This window comes from Hyperolius riggenbachi, chromosome 5, assembly GCF_040937935.1.
Source record: "Hyperolius riggenbachi isolate aHypRig1 chromosome 5, aHypRig1.pri, whole genome shotgun sequence".
NCBI lineage: Eukaryota > Metazoa > Chordata > Amphibia > Anura > Hyperoliidae > Hyperolius > Hyperolius riggenbachi.
Window position 1 is genome coordinate 179,367,295 of NC_090650.1, and position 18,794 is coordinate 179,386,088.

General features: G+C 43.8%; 1 protein-coding gene across 9 annotated transcripts in view; it reads left to right on the plus strand.

Annotated features, from left to right (window-relative positions):
- Positions 1 to 18,794, plus strand: part of TERT (telomerase reverse transcriptase) — a 961,487-nt gene that overhangs the window by 273,107 nt on the left and 669,586 nt on the right. For all 9 annotated transcript variants that reach the window (XM_068236452.1, XM_068236449.1, XM_068236451.1 and 6 more), the window contains one exon: positions 8,640 to 8,801. In XM_068236452.1, coding sequence (XP_068092553.1) covers positions 8,640 to 8,801 — 162 coding nt within the window. The remainder of the gene's footprint in view (positions 1 to 8,639; positions 8,802 to 18,794) is intronic.

Sequence of the window (18,794 nt, forward strand, 5' to 3'; positions counted from 1 at the left end):
CTAGTATTCTCTGTTCTAGATCTGGGACTTGTTATAATTTAAGTAGGCCTCAGTTATTTGGACTGAGTTAGTCAAAAAGGCTTGGAGTGCAGATCGGCCCTTTAAGGGGATTTTCTCTGAGAGAGAAAATCTGCAGTTCTGTCAGCAGAACTAGAACATACCAAGAAGCTGTTCTAGTACAAGACCGCAGGTCTCCCTGACCTGGGCATGTACCGCCACTAGAACAATAAACATCAGCCATGTTATGTAAATATCCACATTCTTGCATATAGGTCAGAAGCCTCATTGATTTTTAATCAAGTAGGTGTGTATGATGACACCACGAGTGGGTCCACCAATAGTCTGATCTTGGGGGTGGCGAAGATGATGTCATATTTAACTCTTTCCTAGTCAGTATTAAAGGCTGAGGGAGCTAGGGGAGCTCATTCTGCTCTTTACTTTCGCAATAGCTCGCAAGGCTGACTGGGACCTCTAAGTATGTGCTTCCTTTCTGTAATCTGATATAATGTATGCTGTACATAGGTAGTCTAGATGTAACATAGAGTAGATACAAGAAGACCTGGGTACTTTCAGCAGGAAGGTATTCACGCAGCTGTAACGCAACATGGAAGTCTGCTTTGCCAGGAGATGATAAACTGTATCTATCTGTATTTCTGTTACTTGAATAAATAACGTAAACATTGAAGAAGCCTGAGAAAGTCTATCTCCTGCTTGCTGTGTGGAGAGTCAAGTGATCTCACAGTCTGTGAGACGTAACTGTAAGAAGTTACTGGTGTCGAAGCAAGGTGATATAGAAGCAGGTTCTAACAGGACTGTTAAAAATGTATTCCATTTTGCCATATATCTGATGGCCAGTTGTTGGGCCCCTAAATTTGCCAGTTCTTTTTGGATGTCTGATTTGCCCCCCACTGGCCTCAGGAATTTGTCAAAAGGGTGAATACAGGCCCAAATAGAGATTTCTCTTACCCGAGCCCCGACAAACGATCTGACCTGTCTATATGCCAAGAAATCAGACTTAGGGATGCCATATTGCTGAGCCATCTCTGCAAACGTTAACCACTTATGTGTTCTTAGATCTAGTAAATTTCCCAATTTGGTAATACCCCTGTCTTTCCATCTGATATAATTTAGGTGCATTAGACCTGGTGGAAAACCCGGATTGCCTTCAAAGGGGGTATATTTAGAAATGTTCCATTGAAGACCAAATAGTTTTGTAATTTCCCTCCAGACTATAAGGGTATCTCTGTAAATGATACTATGTTTCAAACGTAATGGTATGTCGGCCCAGCTAGTATGTAAGACCAATTAGGTCGAAAGGCTCGGCTATATGTCCTTCCAGGATCGTATTAGAAAACTCTTTCGTACCCATTATCCAATCTCGAGCGTGTCGGAAAACACATGCCAAGTTGTATTTCCTTATGTTTGGGAAGCCTAGGTCTCCCATCTCCTTTGGGAGTTGCAGTCTATTAAGTTTTATGCGGCGCCTTCTATTGTTCCAAATTTACTAAAGGCTTTGTTTAATGCTGTAATATCTGCATGCTTCCATAACAACGGTAGTACTTGCATTGGGTAGAGAAGCCTACCAAAGCTAATCATTTTTATTAAAGCAGATCTTCCCATTATCCCTAAAGGGATGTTGCTCCAGCTTTGTAGTTGTGTTATGACTGCTTTAACCAGTGGAGAGATATTGTATGAATATAGAGAGCTAGGCTCTCTTCCTATATCGATTCCCAGGTATCTAATCTTGTCCCTTGCAATTTTCAACCCCAGCCCCTCGAATTCCCGTTGGTCAGCGAATTTTGATAAAGGTAAAATCTCGCTTTTATTGACATTGATTTTAAACCCTGAATGCTGCCCCACTTCTCGTATGATGTTAAGAGCTTTGGGTAGATTCGTGCTTGGAGTTGCTGAAAATAATAGATCATCCGCAAATAAAGTCGATACAAGCTTCATCTGTCCCAACTGAATACCCCCCATTTCTCTGTGCAGTAATCTAGCTGGTGGCTCTAAGGCTATGTTGAACAACAGGGGGGACAGGGGACAGCCCTGTCTAGTCCCCCTTTGTAACCTCATAGGTTGGGATAGGAAACCAGCCGTAAATATGCAAGCCATCGGTTCTTTATATAAAAGAGAAAACATTTTAAGAAAGGCTCCCTGGAAGCCCATTCTCTTCAGTACTTTAGTAGTCCAAGTCCAGTTTACAGCGTCAAATGCTTTTTCGGCATCAAAAGTTATTATAGCGGTAGATTTACCTGTGCGTGGATATGCTTTGGTGTGTTCCAGGGCTATCAGCACTTTCCTGATGTTAGTTACTGCCGCTCTCCCCTTTATAAACCCCACCTGTGCTTTATCTATCAGCTTAGGCATCAAATAAGCTAACCTGTCAGCCATTATTTTCGTCATGATTTTTATGTCCTGATTTATCAAAGATACCGGCCTATAAGAGCCAGGATCTTCTGGATCCTTTCCCTGTTTCAGTAGTAATTTGATATAAGCTTCTTTCCCAGAGGGAAGTAATTTCTCTCCCTTCAAAGTTTTATTGAATACCACTGCTAGGACGGGGGCTACTTCTTTTTGTAAGATTTTATAGTAGTCTCCTGGCAGACCATCCGGGTCCGGGGCCTAATGATTGGCCAAGGCCCGGATGGTCTGCTGAATCACTTTTTCTGATATGGGTGAATTTAGCTCATCCAACTCATCTTGGGTGAGTGTAGGAAGTGCTATCTTCTCTAGCAGGTTGTCCATTCCAGGCCCATCTTCCCCCGGCGGGGCAGCATACAAGGTTCTATAAAAGCGAGCAAATATTTCATTTATATCTTTTGGATGGTGTACAGTTTGCCCATCGTTTTTTTTAATGGCATGAATCGTAGTAGGTGTAAAGTGTCCTTTGGCCATTAAGGCTAGTAGACGGCCCGCCTTGCTGCCATGTTTGTAGTATTTCAAATCGCGGTAAGGCGTTAGGAGGGATTCCCTTTCCTTGAACCAATGGTCCGATTCTGATTTTGATTTTTGCCAACTAATTTTTTTTGCTTCATCAGTTGGGTTACGTCTATAATTTCTATACGCTTGCCTTACCTTTTCTATTGCCTCTGCATAACGTTGATTTGCTTGTTTCTTCTTAGTGGCTGTATATGCCATTATTCTTCCCCGCAGTACTGCTTTAGATGTATCCCAAAGGAGATGGGAGTCACTATTATGCTCCGCGTTGTACCCCCTAAATTCCAACCACCACCCTTTTATTAGGACATGAAAATCTTCATCCCCATATAAGTGGGAAGGGAGTCTCCAAATTATGTCAGTACCTCTCAGGACCTTCTCGTGCAACTCCACAGACACTGGTACATGGTCTGACATGACCATATCCATATTTCAGCTGTGATTAAACGAGTAGTTACCGACTCATTTGAAAATATATAGTCTATGCGTGATAGAGATCCATGTGGCGGCGAGTAAACGAGAATTCACGATCGTATGGGTGTAAGCAGGGGCGTAGGAATAGGCCCTGCAGCCCCTGCACCCGCGGGGGGGCCCGGCCCCCCCCTGGGGCCCGCTTGGGGCCGTTTTGTGGGTGCTGGAGGGGTGGCAGCATGAGGGGAAAGCCTTGCCCACAGTCGGCGGGGAGAGGGGTAGTTCCCCCCTCTCCCTCACCTCGGGGCTCTCCCCTCTGTGCTCCCCTCCAGCTCTTTAGTGTGTGGGGCTGTGGTGGGCAGCGAGCGGCGGGCAGATACATACCTGCTTCCGTGCGTTCCATCGACGACTTCTCCCTCTAGCGGCTGACGTCACTTCCGGAAGTGACGTCAGCCGCTAGAGGGAGAAGTCTCCGATGGAACGCACGGAAGCAGGTATGTATCTGCCCGCCGCTCGCTGCCCGCTGCCCACAGCCCCACACACTAAAGAGCTGGAGGGGAGCACAGAGGGGAGAGCCCCGAGGTGAGGGAGAGGGGGGAACTACCCCTCTCCCCGCCGACTGTGGGCAAGGCTTTCCCCTCATGCTGCCACCCCTCCAGCACCCACAAAATGGCCACGTGCGGTCCCCGGGGGGGGGGGGGAGGGGCCCGCTCAGAAAATCTGCAGGGGGGCCCGGTGGGGCCTAGTTACGCCCCTGGGTGTAAGAAACGCCATGTATCTGTTAACTGTAGAGTTGCACTGAAATGCGCCAGATTTGTACTTTTAGCTCCCACATGTCGATGGGTCTGACCCGTTCCCCCCGATCTATCTTTACTTGTTTGCATGACATTGTTCCAGTCCCCTACTACTACTAGTTGCTGTGAGGAATGCTTAGATAGCTGCCATTGAAGGCCTTCCAGAAATTTGCTATTATCTGCATTTGGCCCGTAGACTATGGGCTCTATTCATAAACCGTTACCGCAAGTTTTCTGCTCAAAACAGCGGACTTTCCCGACCATTTAGCAAAGTGGGCATTCTCGCATGAAAATCTACAATCCCCCAGCAGAGCGAGAAATTTCCGCTTTCTGCAGTGTTTTTTCTAGATTTATCTAGAAAAAAGTAACAAAATGGCCATTCATAAAGATTAGAGGAAGCGGTATGTGGATGGGAAATATCGTTTCCTCGAAGCCTGCGGATTACATACAAGTGAATGGGACAGACCTCCCAGAGAGAGCAGTGCACGGAGCGACTCTGCCGGCGTAAGTGTTTCCGCATGCCTTCCGACAGCTTACCGCCAGCCTTCAGTGGGAGATCTCCGCTCTGCTATTGCAGCTGCCAACATATTTATGAATGATCACCCAGCAGTCTAAAATACCGCTGCGATTTTTTCCCTCCAGGAGTTTTTTCGCCACAAATTTTTTATGAATAGAGCCCATTGTATAAAACCATAGACTCCCCTGCTAACTGTAAAAGGATACCCAGCCATCTGCCACTATGGTCACATTCGATCAGCTGTGCTTTGGCCTGTAACTTTTTACTAATTAGCACGATGACTCCCGCTTTTTTCTCTATAGCCGGTGAGCCAAAACATGAGGCCACCCAGCTTTTTTGCAAGTACTTGAACTCATCAACCTTAAGATGAGTTTCTTGTAACATGGTTATATCCGCCTTTAATTTTTTTAAATGGCGTAAGACCCACGATCGTTTATTGGGTGAACGCAAGCCTTTCACGTTCCAAGTGATTATTTTGATAGCCATGTTACTCCTGGTGAAAGGGTTAATGGTAGATGGCTGTACCTTTCTAAAATATATGGAACCAACCTAAAAGAAGAAGAAAAGTATTTATACATGGAGAAAAACAACCAAACAGTAAAATGCAGTTCAAGTAATTCCCGATCAGAGAGTGGCCCCTCCCATAACCCCACCCCACCCCCACCCCAAAGCTGGACTGTGTATTAGACAGACATGATCCATAGAGAGTCTCCATCCAAACGATTCTTAACCATATTTTCCCCATGGTCCAGCATTGTATCTTCTTGGACTTCTTCCCTACATACACTGGCTTTACTCACCATCGTCCTCAAGAAAGGGCCTCCCTGTCAGCCAGTACATGTCCTTAGGAGAAACTTTTTGTTTGATTATAAACTATAGCAACCAGTAGGATACAAACAGAAAATAGACTTCTTGGCGAAGAGAAAAAAAGAAAAAGAAAAACATAATGTTCCACTTGAGAATGAACGTTCATGTTTACGCTAGATCACCACCCGTGTCTGAATGTCGTGGACTAGTATGAGGGCTTTCATGGTGTTGCGGGCTGCCATCAATGCTTGGTTGTTTCAGAAACCTCTCAGCATCCTCAGGTCGTTTGTAGATGAGTCTCCCCATTCTTACAAGTTATACGCAGTGTAGCAGGGTATAGAAGGGAAAACCGTATATTTCTTGACACCAGCTCCGAGCATATGTGATTAAAATCTTGGCGCCTTTTGGAAACGGCCAGGGAATAATCATTGAACAGCATAATCTTCCGTTCTTCATGCAGCAATGTGTCCTTGCGGGCTTGAAACGCCATAATCAACCTCTGTTTGTCCAAGTAACGTACCATGACCATACGTGGTGGGCGCTTGTCTCCTTCTTTCTGTGCAGGGCCTACTCGATGCGATCTTTCCGCCTTGCATGGGCCTGCCGCTCCCAGCATCTCAGGTAGGGTTATCTCACAGAACTTGTCGATGTCTGCCATCTGTTTCTGCAAGGCCCACTATGCGCAAATTATTGCGACGTGACCTATTTTCCAGATCTTCTAATCGGTCATAGAAAGCTGCATTGTGTCTGCGGGAGTCAGCTAGCTGTCTGTTTGCGTCCTCCAGGTCAGCTTCGGCCTGTTGTAAGCGGCGCTCTGCCTCCTTAATTCTACCACTGTGCTCTTGTAATTGTTTGGTAATGTGTCCCATAGACTTTCTCACTGCCCCCTCCACTATGGCTTGCAAGTCTGGAGCAATCTGCTTTGCTACCTCTCTTGCTAAAGCTGTGAGGTCTGTGCCCCCCATACCTCTGAAGTTTTCATCCTCCACACTGTCTGTCTCCCATGTTCGTGTAGGGGAATGTTCTTCCTGCTGCTGAGAGGTCGAGCGGGATTTGTTTGCCGCCATCTTGGCTGCTCGGGGAGGTTTCGGAGTATCCTGCTCCCTGCATGCCGCCCGAGTTAGATAGCAGTCCATCTGGTGCTCACTAAAGCGGGTGGGTCTTATGGTGGCTGGTCAGCGCTTTCGCCAGGTTCGTAGGTGGCTGCAATATGAAGAAAAGGACGTCTGGCTGGGAGAGCCCGTTCACCGCCGTCCGTCCATGTAGGCGCTGGAACAGGAAGTCCCCGGGCTCTCTTAAATCAACCATCCAAAGTAATTTTCCGTTTACATGGCCCTCACGCTTCCTGAAGTATCTGGGTGTACACATCACCCCTGACCCGAAAGATCTGTTCCCCAACAACTTCCTGCCTGCTCTAGAGAAAATTAAGCAGAACCTACAAACCTGGAATAAATCACAGTTTTCCTGGTTTGGGAGGTCTAACATTATTAAAATGACAATTATGCCACACCTACTTTATTTATTTCAGACACTTCCAATTTCAATCCCCTCAACATTGCTCAAAGCGGTTACCCAAACCTTTTCCAAATTTATCTGGGCTGGCCGAAAGCCCAGGCTGAAATATCAAATCCAAACGGCGCCCAAAGAACTTGGTGGAATGGCTGTACCCAATCCTCGTCTCTATTATGCAGCTGCGGTACTAATTCTCATTATTGATTGGCACAGGCATGCTGATCATAAAAGATGGGTGGGAATGGAAGAAGAAATAGTAAAAGACCGTCTTAAACATATACTCTGGTCGACTCGGACATGGAAGTCTCCAGACCCAGCGGCATCTCTCATTGCTCACACAATCAAGACCTTTACCAAGTATAGAAAACTACCCCTCCTGTCCCCCTGGCCCGCACCACTCCTTCCCATTCTCGATAACCCAACTTTTCCTTTTAGGCCTTCCTTCCAGAAGCTACCCAGCCTGGCGAGAAGGCCCTATGCTGCGTGCTCAGCATCTTATTGTAGGCGGGGACTGGGTACCTATCCAGACATTACGTCAAGACCTGGGTTCCCAGAATGTGGACGACTGGAGCTGGATCCAGTTTAAACACTTCTTTTTGTCTTTTGTCGCAAGGATCTAAGACCAACTTTGATAGACCCCTTACCTGTTTTGAGATGACATGTCAGAGTGTGGGCCAACTAAGAGGCACTGTCTCATTGATGTACTCTTTACTGAATGACTCGGTTTCCCCTTCAGAGCCATTTAGAAACAAACATAATGAAGCTTGAATGCTCTTCTTGCTTTTGTCTCTCATGGTTTGTTAGGATTGTTAAAGTTCATATAAAAAAAAATAGAATCACAGTTAATTATCTGTTAATGGCTATGTAGTACAATGCTTGAATTTACCCAGTTGGTTAGTTTAACGCAAACCCATTGGCTGTGTTAAAGGGACTCTGAGCTCAAGCTAAAACCGCACTTTGGACTTACCTGGGGCTTCCTCCAGACCCTCGTAGCCTGTGAGGTCCCCATCATCTTCCTGGCTCCTCTCCCGGTCATGCTGGCGGCTCCGTTAATCGTCGATTTCAACCTGAAGCCGGCCGTGCGCTTTCCCACCGTTCAGGCTACATGTCATCACGCCACACGGCGTGAGAGTCTTGAACATGCGTGGTTATCTAAGACTGAACCGCGCATCCATGGCACTCACGCCGGCCAGCATGATGACGCCTAGCGTGCGCGGCAGGGATGCACACGTGCAACTTCAGGCCCGAAGTCGGCGCTTAACAGAGTTGCCAGTGTGACCGGAAGAGGAGCCAAGAGGACGTCGGGGGACCTTGCTGGCTACGAGGGGCTGAAGGAAGCCCCAGGTAAGTCCAAATTGTGTTTTCAGCATGAGCTCAGGGTCCCTTCAAGTGTCATGTGTGCGCATGCATGTGCACATGCATGCCCCACCTCATGGCACTCACTGACATAGTCCATTTTTCTGCTAATGCAAAATGATTGTTTTACTGTCAGTTTTACACTGAAAAGTGCAAAAACAGTACGTTTTAAAATGCCAATTTTTCATTAACTGGTTAACATTCACATATTTTCTGTTTTCCTTGTTATCTTTTAACAGTTATGTTTGCCCTAATGTAGTGGAATTTTACAAAACTAAATAGTTTTGTTCTTTTTTTTTTTCCAGACAGACGTCAAGGGTGCCTTTGAAACAATTCCCCATGTGAAGCTTCAGGAAGTGATCACAAAAATTATACCTCCAGATGTTGAAGAGACTTACTACATTCGACACTATGCAGTGCTATGGATGGACTCCAATGGTCAGATAAGAAAAACATTCAAAAGACATGTAAATATTTGCATTATTTTTGAGCGATCACTTTTTCCAAATAAGTATGTGTGTGTTAAACCCTAGTCCCCAGGTCATCACCATGTACCTGTATTGAATATATAATGTATGTCTAATTCTGATAAAATAAACGTATGAAATAGTAAACTATTTGGTCAAGTCCCTTGGAGTTTACTATAAAGGAATTCTAAGATACTGTATATATATGTTTCCCCTTAAATAGCATATTTCCCCTTAAAAAGCAGAGCAATTTTCACACATCACACTCCTCCCATTCAGTCACCAATAACTTTATGGCCACTTATGATACCAAAATGATCTATACATCTTTTTTTTTCTTTTTTTTTTTTTTGCCACAACTTTGGCTTTCTTTGGGTGGTACTTTTAAGAATTATTTTATTTTAGCTGCATTTTAAAGGGAGTATTATGAAAAAAATCTCAGTTTTCAGCCATTACAGTAAAAAAATAAATAAAAAAGTGCTGAGATAGATACAACCAACAAGTTTTATGAGCCATTGGTGGCAGCATCATGCTCTGGGGGTGCTTCTCTTCAGCAGGGACAGGGAAGCTGGTCAGAGTTGATGGGGAAATGAATGGAGCCAAATACAGGGCAATCTTGGAAGAAAACCTCTTGGAGTCTGCATTAGACTTGTGTAACGGTCTTGTGTCGTAGCTCAGATGTCTGATTATGTGGTGATCTGCAAACACCAATAATGCAGACGCTATACCAGATTATGTGTGATCTGCAGAATCACCAATAATACCAGTATAGCAGACAAAGAGCTGAGTGTATAGTGATTTGGTGCAACCGTAACTTTAATTGTTTAAAGAGACCTCACCAGATGGCTGGTGAGGTAGTATCAGTACACTGACCGTGTAATCAGGTTCAAGCTCCAGCAAGCTGGAGATACAATACTGAAGACCCAATCTCCCGAGGGGCGGGTGATTAAGAGTGTACTGCAGCCGAGTGATCACCCGAGGAGCGGGTGACTCAGACTGTACTGCAGCCTAGGAGCAGGAGATACCAACAGTACTGCACTAATGAATAACTTTCACCAGAGGAGCTGGTGAAGCTAACACCTCACCAGTGGCGAGGGCCCACTGGTGAGTAGAAAGGTCTGACAGGCAAGGTTCGGCAACAGAGAGGTAAGTATCGGTACAGAATCGTGAGGCAGGAGAGTAATCGGTAATCAGGCAGAGGTTCAGCAACAGAGAGGTACGTATTGGTACAGAATCGTGAGACAAGAGAGTAGTCGGTAATCAGGCAAAGGTTCAGCAACTAACAAGGCAGATAGGCAAAGGTACAGGATCGGAAAGCAGGATCAGAGTCAGAGGAATAGCCAAGAGTCATACACAGGAGATCAATACAATAGGCAATATCCTAGTCTAGGTGTGAAGTCCTTGGCATCAACATCCGGGAACTAGTCTAACAAATAAACAGTAACAATGAAGCAATATCCTAGACTAGGTGTGAAGTCCTTAGCATCAATACCTGGGATCTAGTCTAAGGTCTGAGCGCTAACACGCAAGTATTAACGACAACAGACAGCGTGTGAATGAAGCCCGGAGGCTTAAGAAGCAGAGGAGACCTCACTGGCACCCCCCCTCCATCAGCCAATCCTGGGCGCCGTGGGACTCCTCTGACATCAGCCGACCAGCAGGTCAGCTGACGGGCTTCCTCCCCGCATAAAGGTCCCGTCTGTGCGCGCGCCCACACGAGACGGCGACCCCCTGCACAAGTGAACGTTCCGTCCTCAGCGTCCTAGACGCCGGACGGACGGATGGTCGCATGGAGGCAGCTGCGGCAGCGGTGCTGTTCGCCGCAGCTGCCTCATGTATTACAACTTGAGACTGGGGCGGATGTTCACCTTCCAGCAGGACAACGACCCTAAACATAAAGCCAGGGCAACAATGGATGGTTTAAAACAAAACATATCCATGTGTTAGAATGGCCCAGTCAAAGTCCAGAACAAAATCCAATCGAGAATCTGTGGCAAGATCTGAAAACTGCTGTTCACAAAAGCTGTCCATTTAATCTGACTGAGCTGGAGCTGTTTTGCAAAGAATACCCTAAAAGACTGGCAGCTGTAATTGCAGCAAAAGGTGGTTCTACAAAGTATTAACTCAGGGGGCTGAATAATTACGCACACTACACTTTGCAGTTATTTTTTGTTTTGTTTTTATGTTTGGAATAATGTAGGATTTTCGTTCCACTTTTCATGTGTACACCACTTTGTATTGGTCTTTCACGTGGAATTCTAATAAAATTGATTCATGTTTGTGGCAGTAATATGACAAAATGTGGAAAACTTCAAGGGGGCTGAATACTTTTGCAAACCACTGTACAGGTGGAAAAGATCACAGACCAGCCCAGAAAAGGAACTGGCCAATCAGCAAAAGGTTCCAGCAGAAAAGCGTCAGCTGACACTTGATGTTTATAATGAAACTCATGAACCAACATATCTGCATGAACCTGATGTGCCGGATCTCAACATCTTTCCTCAGACCCATAACCCTTCCAATCCACCAAGTACTGTAGTGAATTACGGACCCTTTGAGAATCGAGGATTCTTTCCACCTCATACTCAGACGCACCATCCACTTCTACAGGAGGTGGAGGAGCAGAAGATTGTACAACATTGGCCGCAGGTTTTAGTAAAGATACATGAAATGAACTGACTCCCCTCATGGACTGAGGCAAAGTTACTCTATAAACAACATTATTGATTTTTTCCAAAATAGGATAAGGGCCGATGTACCTAGGCCCCAATTTAGCGGAAGGCTGGCGCTGGGGAATGTTTCGAGTAGAAACCCAAAACGAGATACTCAGGCAAAAATTCAAATTCAGGAGACTGGTGATAATCAGCATGGATCTTTTGTTGTGCGACAGCCCTTTGTAAATTTTGTTGCACCTGAGACCAGACTGAATTCATATTGGAAATCCAGTTTTCCAATGCAGGAAAAGTAGAGGGCGAGGTAGAAATTGTGGAAAGTTCAGGACTCTGACTAGTGACTATTTAAAAAGGAGAGAACTTGGTGGATAAGTTATCAAGATTATTAAATGCAAACTCAGCATATGGCAAAAATTCAAGCCAAGTCTCTTGATTATTGGAGACAAAGCACCGGAGATACTGCTCCAGAGACTGATTGGTTCTTTCAGTCTGACCTTTGATCTCAGGCTGAAACCCTGAGGAGAAGGACAACGATATCCCCAAATGAGAGCAAAATTAACGCCAGAATTGTGAAATCAATTGAATTCCCCTGTCTGAAACAATATTTTCTGGAATGCCATGTTGGCGAAAAATATGCTCCACAAACAAATTGGCCAACTCCTTAGCCGAGGGTAATTTGTGTAATGGAACGAAATGTGCAATTTTGCTGAATCTGTCAACAACTACCCATATCACACTTTTGCCCTCAGAGAGAGGCAAATCGACTATGAAATCCATAGACAAATGTGTCCATGGATTCTGCGGTTTTATTTATGCAGGAAAAGCTATCATATGTGTATGTTTTAAGTTTTAAAGTGACTCTGTAACAAAAATTACAACGTTTTTTCTACCATCCTACAAGTTCCTAAATCTATTCTAATGTGTTCTGGCTCACTGCAGCTCTTTCTACTATAACCATCTCTGTAATAAATCAATGTATCTTTCCCCTGTCAGACTTGTCGGCCTGTGTCTGGAAGGCTGCCAAGTTCTTCAGTGTTGAACTGTTCCTCTATGCACACTCCAGTGTGTGTTTTATTTACATAAGCCAGCAGCTTCTCTGCTATCTTATCAGTGATAGAAGAGAGCTGGATAAAAATCCTCCTCTGGAGGCTGTGAAAGGAGCTGGTCTGTCACATACTGAGGAATTAACGACATAGGCACAGGCAGAGCTGTCTGCAGGAAGCCTGTAATGTTCAGTGCATGAGAGAAGCTGGGGACAGAAGGTAAACACACACAAGTGATCTCTTGAGATTCAGAAGTAAGGCTGTATACAGCCTGCTTATGTATGGATGTATTTTCTATGTGTGGACATACTGTACATCAACCTACTTCCTGTTTTGGTGGCCATTTTGTTTGTTTATAAACAAACTTTTTAAAACTGTTTTTGACTACTTTTAATGCGGTGAGGAGCGGTGAAATTGTGACAGAGGGTAATAGGAGATGTCCCCAAACACACTGGTATGTTTACTTTTGTGCGATTTTAACAATACAGATTCTCTTTAATGTTCTATGCAAAATTTCATTGTAAACTGTAAAGTTAGAGTACTTTTTTAAAATATTGCTCTGAGGCATCTCAGCATATTCCAGGCTGTGAAGCTTATAAGATTATTCCAGTTACAAGAAGCCAAAACATTATTTGTTTATGTTACAAAAATCTTTCAAATGTCAAGGTTAGACGGTGCAGTATGTGCAGACAGAAAACAAGTTTAAAAGTCACATTACTGCAGCAGACATAGATACTGTTTATCAAATTCACTGCCCATGCAATAAATTGCATTGGATTGAACAAGGACTTAAATATAAAAGTCTTTCTGTAATAGAATGTTTACTGCTAGCCCAAGCATCCTCAGTCTTTTGCCTGCACTCATGCGGATTCATATACATGCAGTGGCAATCTGTGTTTTTAAATTAAATGAATTGCCCGAATGGGTATAAAAACGAGTTCCCTTTAAGACGCGGCAAGACTGAAGAAATCCTGTGTGGATGAAACGCGTCACGTGATACGTGACTTCCGCTGCGTGGTGGGCGTGGCGCTTGTCCCCCGTGCCTCCGCAACCTTCCTCCCGGTGTCTGCCTGCTACGGGCCGGCGAACCAGCAAAGTGAGAGCCTACACTCCCTGCAGACAGAGGAAACTCCCACACCACTCTAGCCTGTTGAGCAGTGAGAAATCGCGTGGTGAGCTCCAGCCCTTCTGGCGATGCACGTGAGTGAGTTGCTAAGTGCCCTTAAGCTTTCCAGGCAAAAACACTGGTTGAGGTTTGACATAGGATTCCCTCAAATGTCAGTAATGGTTGCATGTGAGCTATAGAGGCGTGCATATTTAGCACACGGGGGCTGCGCTGAAGAATATTTATTGCCTAATCTCGTACTGGATGTCCTGTTTATGATCAAGCTGGGCATGAAGAAAAAATTGCATGCATGTTAAACAAATCCTGGCGATATAGGAAGTGCAGTCCTATTAGGGACACATGCTTGTAGTCAGTCCAATTGATCTTTTTTGGTTTTAAAGGTTTTTTTTAATGTGATTGTCAGTTTGTCTTTTGCAATTAAAATTCTTTAATAAATAGCTTTAATATTATCTCAGTGCTCCCTTGTTCAATAGTTGTTTCATATATATATATATACAGTGGTGTCACCTTCCAGCAGGACAGCAACCCTAAACATAAAGCCAGGTCAACAATAGAATGGTTTAAAACAAAACATATACATGTGTTAGAATGGCCCGGTCAAAGTCCAGACCAAAATTATGTATGATGTTCCACTTCTCACGTGTACACCACTTTGTATTGGTCTTTCACGTGGAATTCCAATAAGATTGATTCATGTTTGTGGCAGTAATATGACAAAATGTGGAAACCGCAAGGGGGCCGAATACTTTTGCAAACCACTGTGTGTGTGTGTGTGTGTGTGTGTGTGTGTGTGTGTGTGTATATATATATATATATATATATATATATATATATATATCTATTACACATACATATTATTAATCTAAATATTAATAATCAATACAGTCCTTATAAAGAAAGATAGTTATTGTGGAACCCCGTAAGTGCAAATAGTAGAATTTAATACTTTGAAATACAGTTAAATGCTGGATTCTGCCAGTGATGCTTTGGGCCAGTGAAACATTTTGTGGGATTGTTTTGGTTCTGGAGGATTGTTGGCGTGTTCTTGTTACAAGGCCGTCTCAACTAGCTGAACACTCATTGCTGTTAACATATGCTATGTTTTGGGAACAGTCCTCATAAAATATAAACCAAAAAGAAGGGGTTTTCCTAATTAGTTAAAGATGTTAAAATGGTGACATCTGGTAGTTGAAATTATCAAATGTATTTATTCATAAGAAAGGCAAATATATAGAACATGATTTAAAATTATTACATTTCAATGTGCAATTATATGATTAATTGTTTTAAGAACAATTATATAATAAGCTTTATATTTAAATAAGTATATTAGAAGCCCTGTATGTTTCAATAAGCCTTAAATTGCTGAAGACTCTTTACAGTGTTACAGTGTCAACCTGACCAATCTTATGTCTGGGAAAGAACAGACACATTCCAAACTAATTAGCAGAAGGACACATTATCAGAAATGCGTCATAAATGATATTGTTTACTGTTTGGAAGCTCAATGTCTGGGGCAAAAAAAAGTCAACCAGCAGACAAGATGGCTGGTGATGTCCATTTTTAATTAACTGCATCAGAAATGACTTAATCAGAATTTATAAACAATAATATTATTATTTAGGTATTCAAAACATGATAAAGCATTGACACACAGAAGGTTTAGCCAATCAGAACCTGGGATTCAGGGAAATTCCAGCTTAGGCAGCCATATTGCATCCAATCACTATAAAAGTAGGAGCAGAAAGCTCATAATTTGCACTAGCCTTCCAATCTCTTGAGAAGACACACGAGGCAGAAGCTACCTTCCCACACGTGGTTGTAGATGATGAAGAGATGACAGAGAAGGGGTAATATGCTTAATGTTCTGGTGATTTACTTTATTAATTTTTCAGCATTAAGTTCTGTTAAGATGTAAGCAAGAAGTTTTTTAGAAGCTTTTTTTTTTTTTTATGCTGTGTCTTTAAGAAGATTACTACAAGTTTTACACAGCTACTAGATACACAGCTATTGATACAGATGAGACTACTTTTGATCTTATTCTACATAACACAACTGTTATGTTCTTTTTTTGAATGTAGTTAGCAGATTGATGAGTGCTTGGCTATAAAGCCTTGATGAGATGGAGTACTGTTAGAAGGAAACACTACTTGGAACTGTTCATATTTTGTATATATGCTGTATGATAAGCAAATACAATTTTTATATAAAATTATATATATACTGAGTGCTCTGATTCATTTCAAGGTATATCGTCAATCTATAATTACTGTTACAGAGGGTTCAGACCCCGCTATGCCGGATTTATATGATAGCAACGCTTTAAGGGCTGGTCCTTTACTGAGTTGGCAATCATGAAAAAGGCAAGAACCGCTCAGGTTTTTGACAGGTAGAGGCATAAGGTTACCCCGGGGAGCAACTCTAGAAACTTTATTTCTAGTTACCATTCTGTCTGTATTGCCTTGACAAAGAGGACCCCACGCGGCCCCGAAACGATTCGTTGGTGTAATGGAATGATATTGTGTCACATTGGCTGAATAAAAGTCTGGAATTTGATTCCTAGAGTGTGCGGACCTTTTTGGATTTTCTGTTGCACTACTACTGGTCCCAGCACCTCGCTAATGGTGTGCGATCCCACATCTACTTGTACAATTATTTCTAGCACAGACACCACAGGCCCCTATGAAAACTTTACAATCTCTCCTAAGTGTGGGCCACCAGAAATGATGTAACAGTAATTCCCAAGTCTTGGTTTCACCCGGATGACCTGCCAATATAGAATCGTGGAACTGTTGGATGATCTGCATCCGAAGATGAAGTGGAACATATGCGACATCGGGAGGCTTCCCGGGAGGACTCTCCTCCTGGAAGGGCCGCAGAGCCTCCGACAAATCAGGGAATACCAGAGTGTCTGTTGCAGCCATCACACAACGTTTAGGCAAAATGGGTTCAGGGGACACTGGTTGAGAGATCTCTGGTTCAAAACATCTCGACAGAGCATCAGCTTTCACATTCTTAGTACCTGACTTGTGCGTAATGGTAAAATTAAAGCGAGAGAAGAACAATGCCCAATGTGCCTGTCTGGGGTTGAGTCTCTTAGCTCCTTCAATGTACTCCAAATTTTTATGGTCAGTGTAAACGGTGACCGGGTGTTAAGCCCCCTCCAACCAGTGTCTCCACTCCTCAAAAGCCATTTTCTCTGCCAGAAGTTCCCTATCACCAATGTCATAATTGCATTCTGCAGAGGAACATTTCCTTGAAAAGAAGCCACAGGGGTGCAGACGCTCTGGTTGGCCCAAATACTGAGAGAGGACCGCTCCCACCCCAATCTCAGAAGCATGCACCTCTATACAAAAGGGCAACATGATGTCAAGGTGGGTCAGGATAGGGGCAGAGCAGAAAGCAGATTTGATAGCAGAAAAAGCTTTACAGGCCTGAGGTGACCAATCAGTAGGATCTGCCCCTTTCTTGGTCAAGTCCGTCAAGGGGGCGACCAGAGTAGAGAAATGTTGAATACATTTACTGTAATAGTTGGCAAAACCCAAGAACCGCTGTATAGCTTTGAGACCCCTGGGCTGTGGCCATTCTAAAACTGCAGATTACTTTTTCTGATCCATAGACAATCCGGTGTCAGAAATTACATAGCCGAGAAAAGGCACCTGGGTGACCTCAAATAGACACTTTTCCAGTTTGGCAAACGGAATTATCTCTTAGTTTCTGAAGGACCAATCCCACATTGTTCTGATGTTCGGAGAGAGACAGAATAAATCAAGATATCATCTAGATATACCATCATAAATGTACCCAAGAAGTCTCTTAAAACATCATTAACGAAATCTTGGAAGACAGCTGGGGCATTACAAACACCAAAAGGCATCACCAGATACTCGTAATGCCCATCTTGGATGTTGAAGGCTGTCTACCATTCATCCCCCTGTCGAATTCTGATCAAATTGTATGCCCCTCTCAGATCTAACTTAGAAAAGATATTTACCCCAGATACCTGAGCAAACAGATCATCGATAAGGGGTAAAGGGTACCTGTTTTTTACTGTGATCTTGTTCAGGCTCCTATAATAGATGCATGGACGTAAACCTCCATCCTTTTTCTCCACAAAGAAAAAGCCTGCCCCTGCTGGAGAAGTAGATGGACGAATGAACCCCGTATCTAAGTTTTCTCTGATATAGTCCTTCTTGGCCTGCTTTGCTGGGCCAGAAGGGTTATACAGATGTCCACGAGGGGGCATGGTACCTGGCAGCAAATCAATGGGGCAATCATAAGGCCTGTGTGGGGGCAATTTATCAGCAGATTGAGGTGAGAATACATTAGAAAATTCCTTGTAGCGCAAGGGTAATTTATCGTTTTTAACATCAATGCTATGTACTGAAACACTTTTTAATCAATTTTTCAGACAATGAGGAAACCAACTGGTGAGCTGACCTAAGCACCATTCAATGTGGGGACTATGTAACTGCAACCATGGGAGACCCAAAACCAGAGTGCTGGATGGCATTTTAAATAAATAAAACTGTAGTTTCTCAAAATGTAATGCCCCAACCTGCGGGGAAATCTCAGGTGTAATGGAAATGGGTTGATTACCCTGCAGCGGAGAGTCATTGATAGCAGTTACATAGAGCTTGTTTTACAAGGTCAAGGCTGGAATACCCAATTTAGAGGCAAAAGTGGCATCAATGAAGTTGCCTGCCGCCCCAGAATCCATAAACGCATGGGAATGATAAGGCTTATCACCCCAATGTATAGTTACCGGTAACAAAATTCTCTTTATTTTAAGGGGATGGATTTGATCACCCAAGTGAAGTTCCCCAGCTTCACCTAGGCGCTGAAGTTTTCCTACCCCTTCTTTGCAGGACAATTCTGAGCAAAGTGACCTTTAACTCCACAGTACAGACATAGCCCTTCCTGACGTCTCCTAAGTTTTTCGGCAGGAGAAAGCCTAGAAAACCCCAACAGCATAGGTTCCTCACTGGACAATGACTCACTACTACCTGACCGAACATTACCTACGACAAGAAGCTGAGCTCTACCCTGCCGACGATGCCTGAGTCGTCTTTTCACCCATATGGCTAGAGAAATAGCATCCAGTAGTGTAGCAATCACCATAGCAACAGTAGCAATTGCTATGGGGCCCGCC